This window comes from Quercus lobata, chromosome 3 (genome assembly GCF_001633185.2).
Source record: "Quercus lobata isolate SW786 chromosome 3, ValleyOak3.0 Primary Assembly, whole genome shotgun sequence".
In the NCBI taxonomy this organism is placed as follows: domain Eukaryota; kingdom Viridiplantae; phylum Streptophyta; class Magnoliopsida; order Fagales; family Fagaceae; genus Quercus; species Quercus lobata.
The window spans coordinates 10023458-10034142 of NC_044906.1; the positions used below are offsets into that span (position 1 = coordinate 10023458).

Below are 10685 nucleotides of genomic sequence, written 5' to 3' on the forward strand. Positions count from 1 at the left end.
CTAGGTTTGGTAGATCCAAATTTTGCTACTAAAGTTGGGATTTTTTTTTTTTTTTCATTTCAAAAGGTTGGGGAGGGTGGCATTCATGTTGAGATGAATTTTCTTTGATATTTAGGTAGCTTGGATCTTAGTTGGATAATATTATTGTTTCAAGTATATTACAAAGTGCTGTATAATAATGTGACAATCATGTAGTGCAAAATTAGGCAATATTGTACCAGCTGGAAAAAATTTCCCAAGACAACCCTATAATTCCTTTTTTTTTTTTTTCATTTCGAAAGGTTGGGGAGGGGGGCATTCATGTTGAGATTTTAGGCAATATTGTAGCGACTGTAGAAAATTTCCCAATACAGCATTTATACCTGTAAACTTTCATCCGAACCATTGTCTCTTGCCACAAACTGTGATACAAAAGCCAGATCATCACCTTCCATAGTATCTCATATGCCTTTTGGGATATGATTTTGCAAATTCTCTTTTGTAACGCACAATAAATGACCAAAGTACATCAACCATGTGCCTCTTTGGTCCACAAGTGTCATTGATAGATCCAAAGCTATTACCACTATGGATGCAAAGGTAGCAGTCTATCTGGATAAAAAAAAAAAAATATATGCGAGCAGTCAGAGATTGATATAGTTGCACATAGTCAGAACATATTACTTCTATTGTAAATAAAGTTGGAATGTTTCTTCAAGTATGTCCAGCACTCAATTATAAATAAAATGAAAAGGCTATGCTAAAATATTTTGTATATTTTCTTTTAGTCGTGTAGGTTGTTCATATTTTATACCAGTTGACTACGGGTTATAAAATTGAGGTTGTATTATCTTTTGGTGTGCTAAACTAATTTTTATATTATCTTTTGGTTTCTACCAGATTATAATGGATTATCTTGGGGGAATTTTATAAATAAAAAATTTTCCAATTACTTTAGAACCACATGGTATTCAAATTTTGAAATAACCATCAGATGAGATTGTATAATAATTTATTAAAAATTCCAAATTCTTTAGAATCACATGATGTTCAGATTTTGAAATAACCATCAGATGAGATTGTAATATGTTTAGAGATTAGATATTTTCTATTGAAAAGCATGAATGGTGCAAAAATATCACATAAAAGGTCTTGGTGTTGAATGATGTGGACATCTGTCATCGTTCTGATTACTATTTTAATCACCAGTTGCTCACAAGTTACCTGTTAATTTACATGTTTTTAAGCTGGATGGTTTCTTCAAGTATTTGTAACTTTTAATTATAAATCAAATGAAAAGGCTATGCTAAAATATTTTTTAACTTTTATTTGGTTGTGTAAGTTGTACATTTTTCCTAGCAGTTGATTACGAAATATCTATTAAGTTGTAAGTTGAACAGCTATAGATTGAAAAGGCTATGCTAAAATATTTTTTATTTTTATTTCTCAGTTGTGTAGGTGGTTCATATTTTGTACCAGTTGATTACGGATTATCTATTAAATCGCAAGTTCAACAGCTGGATTGTTTCGTAAGTATGTCCAACTCTCAATTAATGAAAAGGCTATTATAAAATTGAGATTATATTATCTTTTCGTGTGCTAAAATAATTTTTATATTATCTTTTGGTTTCTACCAAATCATAATGGAATACCTATTAAATTACAAGTTCACACAAGTTGGATTATTTCTTCAGGTCACTCTAAAATGAAATTCGTAGCTAAAATAGTCCTCATATTTTAGCTAAAATAGTCCTCATATTTTAGAATCACATGATGTTCAGATTTTTAAATAACCATCAGATGAGATTGTAATATGTTTAAAGATTAGATATTTTCTATTGAAAAGCATGAATGGTGCAAAAATATCACATAAAAGGTCTTGGTGTTGAATGATGTGGACATTTGTCATCGTTTTGATTACTATTTTAATCACCAGTTGCTCACAAGTTACCTGTTAATTTACATGTTTTAAAGCTGGATGGTTTCTTCAACTATTTGTAACTTTTAATTATAAATCAAATGAAAAGGCTATGCTAAAATATTTTTTAACTTTTTATTTGGTTGTGTAAGTTGTACATTTTTCCTAGCAATTGATTACGAAATTTCTATTAATTTGTAAGTTGAATAGCTATAGATTGAAAAGGCTATGCTAAAATATTTTTTATTTTTATTTTTCAATTGTGTAGGTGGTTCATATTTTGTACCAGTTGATTACGGATTATCTATTAAATCGCAAGTTCAACAGCTGGATTGTTTCGTAAAGTATGTCCAACTCTCAATTAATGAAAAGACTATTATAAAATTGAGATTATATTATCTTTTCGTGTGCTAAAATAATTTTTATATTATCTTTTGGTTTCTACCAAATCATAATGGAATACCTATTAAATTACAAGTTCACACAAGCTGGAATATTTCTTCAGGTCTCTCTAAAATGAAATTCGTAGCTAAAATAGTCCTCATATTATTGGTAGGGTGTTCATGTTATCCACCATTTATTTCAAATGATCTTGTACAATAATGACGGTTAGTAAATGATGGTTGGTAGGTATTATGGAGTCACGTCAGCAGCTATGGTGTCTATCTTTCAATATGAAATTTTACTGAATTACATTCCCACGATACAAAAGAATATAAAACCCAGACAAGTTGGGAAAATGGGGAAATTTTATGAATAAAATATGTTCCAAATACTGTAGAACTACGTGATATTCACATTTTGAGATAACTGTCAGAAAAGATTGTAAAATAGTTCTATAAAAATTCCTAATTTTTTAGAACTACATGATGTTTGATTTTAAGATAACCATCAGATGAGATTGTAATATGTTCAGAGATTAGATATTTTTTATCGAAAAACATGACTGGTGCAAAAATATCTCATAATTTTTATTTATATTTTGCAGCCACAATGCTTAATATTTTATTTATATTTACATTTTGAATGCAATTGCATAAAGGATGGAATATCCAAATAGTCTTAGAAAAATGCCCTTCATGTTACATGTACGGACTTACTTACCAACCAGGAACACACTATAAATAGATGACAGCAAAATGAATGCACCCCAAAAAAGAAGGCTAAAATATTTTTTATATTATCTTTTAGTTGTGTAAGTTGTTCATATTTTGTATCAGTTTATTACGGATTTTGTATTAAATGTTCAAGAGCTGGATTGTTTCGTCAAGTATGTCCAACTCTTAATTATAAATAAAATAAAAAGGCTATGGTAAAATATTTTTATATTCTGTTTTTGTATGCTAAAATAATTTTTATATTATTTTTTGGTTGTGTAGGCTATTCATATTGTCTATCAAATTATTGCGTATTATCTATCAAATCAAATTGCAAGTTCAAAAGCTGGAAGTTTTTTCCAGGTATGTCCAAATGTCAATTGTAACTAAAATGAAATGTTTTTATAAAATTGTTGGCATATTATTTTTGGTAGCGTAGGTTGTTCATATTATCCACCATTTATTTGAAACTATTTTTTACTATATTGACAGTTAGTGACTGATGGTTTGTAGGTACTATGGAGTCTTCTTATTATGCACGATTGAGAAGAAGGATGATTCTTGCATCCAAGAGAAATCGCAATTATCCAACCAATATTCATGCTTCTGCAACTCAACGTATTTCTACTGACTTACAGTTGAATAGGGGTACTGTGTTGGATAGGCAAATGAATATGAGTTACTGGGCAGCTAATAGAAGTCATTTAGTAGATGCTAACTTCAACAATGTTGATGCTTTGAGAGGAGAGGTTTCTATAGAAAGAGGATCTACTTCATTTACGATTGTGTCACCTTCACATCGTATTGTTGGTAGGTTTTTCAAAAAGTTTCATTTTTTTAAAATTATATATTATTAAAGTCTTCAATTTAACATATATATATGTGTGTGTGTGTGCGTGTGTGTGTGTGTGTGTGTGTGTGTGTGTGTGTATAAATTATGAATTTAATTATATTTGATTACTCTTTAGGCCATTCAAGAGACATTGAGGATGATTCATTTGTGAGGAGCACTCGACAGAGACGACATGATTATAATAGTGAGACTACAAACAAAAATTCTAATATCTATATACACACTACTTTAAATGAAAATGGTGATGTCACCACAAATGCATCTGAAGACCGAATTCCTCCAGGTAATAGTCATTTTAGTAATAACGTATTAAACATAAAATGTCCTACTGACATGCTGCACTTATATATTTTTAAAAATTTTTAGGATGCCAAATTATTCCACATTGCAATATTTACTTATTATTCAATTATAATCTCAGGAACTTCACGCATGACTAATGCTGAGAGTTCAGAAATGCAATCAAGTGAAGCCACTTTAGGGGAATCTAGAGGAACTCATTGTAAGTGATATATGAAATGGGTAACATGCTTTATTTGTTTTAATGGATTTCTCATTCTAAATAAATTTTATTTCATTGAATATATTTGTTTGTTTTAGGTAAATTCACCGAAGCTTGGAACTTTGGCCCTCCTACTCATATATGTGAACATTGTGGAGCACAAGTTTGGTATGAAGAGAGGACTATAAAATCAAGGAAGACTAAAAATCCAAAATTTAGTCTATGTTGTTCTAATGGCATTGTCCATCTACCTCTTTTGAAAAATCCACCTGCTTTACTAGCAAAACTACTCAATCTAAATGGTGGGAAAAAGTCGTTCAATTTTCAAGTGGGAATAAGGATGTATAATTCATTGTTTGCTTTTACCTCTTTGGGTGGTAAAGTAGACAAGTCTGTTAATAATGGTACAGGACCATATGTTTTCCGTCTCAATGGCCAGAATTATCATAGGATTGGGTCACTGCTTCCTATTGAAGGAGAAAAACCTACATTCGCTCAACTCTATATCTATGATACAGATAATGAAATAGGACATAGAATTGATGCAGTGGTCAAGAAGTATAAGAAACATGAAGTAGATCCTGATATTGTTGTTGGATTATTGGAAATGTTAGATAATTGTAATGAATTGGTGAAAGCATTTAGGATGGCAAGGGATAGATTTACTGAATCTGAAATGCGAAATGTCAAAATTCGCTTGATTGGGACACGCAATCCAAATGGAAGACAATATAACCTCCCTACATTATCTGAGGTTGCTGCTGTTATTGTTGGGGATTTTAATGTTGAAAGCTCCAATCGTGATATCATAGTTGAAAATAAATCGTCAGGCTTGCAACGAATAAGTGAGCTTCATCCAAGTTTTATGTCATTGCAATATCCTTTACTTTTTCCATATGGCGAAGATGGTTTCATGAAGAATATAAGTTATAGAAGTAATGGTGAAGGGAAAGTAAGGAAAAGAGGAGCTGTTACCATGAGAGAATATTATGCTTTTAGACTTCAACAGCGTGCTAATGAGGGGCAAACATTGATACTTGGCGGGAGGTTGTTTCAGCAATTTATTGTAAATGCATACACGTGTATTGAGGAAGCACGTCTTCGATATATTCGTGACCATCAGAATGACTTTAGAATAGAGATTTTAAGTGGTCTAATGGATGCCATACTTGGTGGAGATACAGACGCAACAACAGTTGGAAAACGTGTGATATTGCCTTCTTCATTTACAGGTGGTCCAAGATATATGGCACAAAATTATCAAGATGCAATGGCAATATGCAGATGGGCTGGATATCTAGATCTTTTTATAACCTTCACCTGCAATCCTAAGTGGCCAGAAATTAGTTTGTTTTTGGACTCTATTCCTAATCAGAAAGCTGAAGACCGACCTGATATTGTAGCAAGAGTGTTCAAAATAAAGTTGGATCAACTACTGCATGATCTCACCCATGGAAAGCACTTTGGAAGAGTAATTGCAGGTATGTAATTTTATACAAATTTCTGTCAACTTGTATGTACGTATAATGATTGTATATTTTTCTTAACTTATAAGTTTAAAATTATTAATTGCAGTTGTGTATACTATTGAATTCCAAAAAAGAGGCCTGCCACATGCACATATTCTTCTTTTCCTTCATCCTAAAGACAAATGCCCAACTCCTACACATATTGATAGTATAATCAAAGCTGAAATACCAAATTCATGTACAGACCCAGTAGCTTATGAAGCTGTGAAACTATATATGATGCACGGACCATGTGGACTTGCTAACATGACATCTCCTTGCATGATCAATGGTAAATGTTCAGAGCATTTTCCAAAAAGCTTTTATGCTGAAACAACTATTGATGATGATGGTTTTCCAAATTATCGAAGAAGAAACGATGGAGAAACAATAGAAAAAAATGGAATACTTTTGGATAACCAATATGTTGTTCCTTACAACATAGACCTCCTGTTCAAATACCAATCACATATAAATGTTGAGTGGTGCAACCGGTCTCAATCAATCAAGTATTTGTTTAAGTATATAAACAAAGGATCAGATAGAGCGACTATTGTTTTACAAGAAAATCCTTTAACAAATAGTGGTGATAATTCTGAGATTGTTGTTGATGAAACAAAAGACTATCTGGATTGTAGGTATATTTCAGCATCTGAAGCGTGTTGGAGGATATTTGAATTTAAAATTCAATATCGGAACCCAGCTGTTGAAAGGTTAAATTTTCATCTAGAAAAAAAGAATACCGTAACATTTCCAGAGTCTATTAATCTTAGGCAATTAGTTCATCGTCCTGGAATTGAAAATACCATGTTCACAGAATGGATGAAGGCTAATAATTCTTTTGAAGATGCTAGAGAGTTGACATATATTGATTTCCCTACAAAATGGGTCTGGCATAGTAATGTTCAGAATGGAGGCGAAGAAAAAATGGAAAATGTATTGGGAGGATTTATTTTGCACATCCTTCAAGTGGTGAGAAGTATTACTTGAGAATGTTGCTTAACATTGTTAAGGGTCCTAGAAATTTTGCTGAAATTAGAACAGTAAATGGTATTGTGTATGAAACATATCAGGAGGCATGTTATGCACTTGGGCTTCTTGATAATGACAAGGAATGGCATGATGCCATATTGGAAGCATCCAATTGGGCTTCTGGAAAACAACTACGTGAATTGTTTGTGACTATTTTGATGCTTTGTGAAGTAGCTGATCCATCCAATCTATGGAAATCACATTGGAAAATATTCTCAGAAGACATACTTCATATTCAAAGGCGTATCTTGCAATTTGATGAGCTTAAATTGTCAGAAACACAGTTGAAAAATTATGCCTTATATGAAATTGAAAAATTACTTCAACAATTTGGGAGATCTCTTGGAGACTATCCACGAATGCCACAACCTGATATGAATTTGATTCAAAAGAGTACAAATAGGCTGATTCAAGAAGAAACGTCGTACGACATCTTAGCCTTAAAAAAAGAACATGAAGTTCTTCTTGCTGGTTTGAATATTGACCAAAAAAAAATTTATGATTCAGTAATGCAAGCTATCCACAATGAAACCGATGGATTTTTTTTTGTCTACGGCCATGGTGGAACTGGGAAGACTCATCTTTAAAAGGCAATCTTGGCTGCTGTCAGATCCCAAGAAAAAATTGCTCTTGCTACTGCAACATCAGGAATTGCTGCTTTGTTACTCCCTGGAGGTAGAACTGCTCATTCACGATTTCATATACCAATTAATATTTATGATGAATCTACATGTGAAATTAAGCAAGGAACTCAAGTAGCTGAACTTTTGTTGAAAACAAGTGTTATTTTATGGGATGAGGCACCTATGGCACATAGAAATTGTTTAGAGGCACTTGATCGCTCTCTTCGTGATATTTTACGTATCCAAAATCCTAATTGTGCTAACAAACCATTTGGAGGAAAGGTTGTGGTATTAGGGGGAGATTTTCGACAAATACTACCTGTTGTCAAAAAAGGTAAAAGAGAAGATATTGTGCATTCTGCAATTAACAAATCATATCTATGGAAAGAATGTCAAGTTTTCAAATTACACACAAATATGAGGCTTCTGCAGAATAGATTAGACAATTCAGAATATGCATCAATGATGAAGTTTAGTGAGTGGATTTTGAAGATTGGAAATGGTGAAATGGGTGAAGGAGATGGAGAGAATTCAATTATTATTCCAGCTGACTTAATTATCAAACATACTGAAAATCCAATGGAAGATATTGTAAGAAGCACATATCCTGATTTACAAATGAAAATCACAGATCATAGTTACTTACAAGAGAGAGCTATACCTGCACCAACTAATGAAGTTGTTGAAGAACTTAATGATTATGTAGTATCATGTTTACATGGTGAAGAGCAAACATATTTAAGTTCAGATTCCATATGCAAAGCTTCCTCCAATATTGCTAACCAAGACGTTTTGTATCCTGGTGAATTCTTGAACACATTAAGATTTCCTGGATTGCCAAATCATAAATTAAAGTTGAAATTAGGCTTGCCTATCATGTTGCTTCGAAATCTAAACCAAAATGCAGGTCTTTGTAATGGAACAAGATTGGTTATTACTAAATTGGGTACATGGGTCATAGAAGCAAAGATCATTACTGGTACCAATATTGGAGCACATGTTTTTATTCCAAGAATCACATTGTCTCCAAGTGAGTCAAAATGGCCATTCCTCTTGAAGAGACGACAGTTCCCAATTTCAGTATGTTTTGCAATGACAATTAATAAGAGCCAAGGTCAATCTCTGAAACATGTTGGTGTGTATCTCCCAAATCCGGTTTTCAGCCATGGACAATTATATGTTGCAGTATCTAGAGTTACAAGCAGAGATGGCTTGAAGTTCCTCATCATCAACAATGAAATCAACAAAGAGTCGAATACAAAAAATATTGTCTACAAAGAAGTATTCACAGGCCTTGCTTAATCTTTGATGCTACAAATAATAGAATTCCTTCTCCAGGTTTGTACCCACCTCTCCTATCATTTATTCAAAAATATTTTACTCATTAATGTTAACTTAACTTGAAAAAAATTACAGATTATAGTATCTTATTTTTGGGAGTTTTTAAGCTAAAATTAATTTGGAAGACCAAGATGGGTTAACCAGATCAGTTTGATATGCTTACCCATATTTTCTACACTTTTCCTCTCTAATGCTTTCATTCTTTTAGGTCAAGACAGTAGAGGAAATGGGTAACCAAATTTTGATAGAGGAAAACTTTACGGGGCTTCCAGAGGTGCAGATTTGGAAGCTGTAGACATGTCTTGGCAAGTACATGCATTACTTTTTTTAAAAGTAAGATATTTTGCAGATACATTGAGAAATGAAACTAATGGGAAAATGATTGTAACAATTGTACCAGTTTGCTGTTTTATTGATTCTAATGTACTCATGATTTTCCCTTTTTGTTCCAACATTAATATTTGTTAGATGATGAAACATAAAATTAATAAATAAAATAAAAACAATTTCACACATTTTTCATTGCTGGAACAAAAATACTTTCTGTGTGTTTTAATACAATTGTAAAATAATTTGGAAAAAACAAAGGTAGATTAAAAGCAAGAATGGGGGGAGATTAAAAAAAAAGAGTTTGGTAAAAAAAAAAAAAAATTTAGTTTAAGTTTTTGGGACTCCAAATAGTCTTACAAAAATAGTCTTCTTGATACTTCTATGAACTTACTTACCAACTCTCAATTAATGAAAATGTTATTATAAAATTGAGATTATATTATCTTTTCGTGTGCTAAAATAATTTTTATATTATCTTTTGATTTCTACCAAATTATAACAGATTATGTATTAAATTCCAAGTTCAAAAAAGCTGGAATATTTCTTCAAGTCTCTCTAAAATGAAATGTTTTGCTACAATAGTCCTCATATTATTGGTAGAGTGTTCATATTATCCACAAGTTATTTGAAATTGTCTTTTACTATAATGACGCTTACTGTTGTTGACTACACATATATTTTACGTCTGCCAATGGACTCTGATTATCACAATTGAGTATTATCTTAAAAACACCCTCTTTCTATTTGTATCATTGTGTGCAAGTTTGTATTTTTTTTTTTTTTTTGGGAATAATTTCAGTTTGCTTTGCTATTGCATTGACCCATAAAAAATATGACTTTAATTTTGTTTAATCACCCCCAAATGATGAATTCATGATTTAAATAGAAATAAATAATAGGGAATTAAGTATCAAGTTTGTTGTTTTCGTTTGATCAATAATTGGTAATAATTGAAAGCATGAATAGTTTTAAATTTTCATAGAACCTACAAAAAATTCTACATCTAAATAACTAGCATAACAAATGGTCCATTCCCACAAATATTTAATTTCCATTCAACCGTTGTTTAAAAATTGACAAAATATCTCTTTATTGCTTTCACAGTTTTTCTGATTTATATTGAATATTTTTTCTATTCCTATGACGACACTTTATTATTAGACAAAACATTAGGCACTTAAATTAAAAAAAAAAAAAAAAAATTCCTATGGTCTTAAAAAAAAATTTATAAAGGGAAGGAAGAATCTCTTATGCCACGTACCAATACCATCAGTCATGTAGTAAACCATTAAGTGAAATGGCACCTTTTTGGTTTGTAAGAAAAAATGTGTGAGAAGATTTTAAATATTCATTTATTTCATTTTTATATTTAAAAAGTTCATCTACTTAATTTAGACAGTAATAACTAGACAATTAAATAATAATTCATACAAAATTAAAAACTACAAAAAATGTCTATACATATTCATCATGGATGGTTTTAATTTTACATTTAACTTTGC

At 31.4% G+C, this 10685-nt stretch overlaps 1 protein-coding gene across 1 annotated transcript; it reads left to right on the forward strand.

Moving 5' to 3' along the window:
* The first annotated feature begins 4689 nt into the window (after nucleotides 1-4689).
* Nucleotides 4690-8814, forward strand: LOC115980289. The gene is made up of 4 exons (XM_031102554.1): nucleotides 4690-5830; nucleotides 5925-6829; nucleotides 6931-7395; nucleotides 7480-8814. The coding sequence occupies exons 1-4, from the start codon at nucleotides 4690-4692 to the stop codon at nucleotides 8812-8814; spliced, it is 3846 nt and encodes a 1281-aa protein (XP_030958414.1).
* Nucleotides 8815-10685: the final 1871 nt, after the last annotated feature.

What these genes read in the sequence shown, in the direction of transcription:
- LOC115980289 (XM_031102554.1), top strand. Translation starts at nt 4,690, where the DNA reads ATGTATAATTCATTGTTTGCTTTTACCTCTTTGGGTGGTAAAGTAGAC. An exon ending in CTTTGGAAGAGTAATTGCAG is followed by an intron (nt 5,831 to 5,924) that starts GTATGTAATTTT and finishes TATTAATTGCAG; the next exon opens with TTGTGTATACTATTGAATTC. An exon ending in TTTTGCACATCCTTCAAGTG is followed by an intron (nt 6,830 to 6,930) that starts GTGAGAAGTATT and finishes GAAACATATCAG; the next exon opens with GAGGCATGTTATGCACTTGG.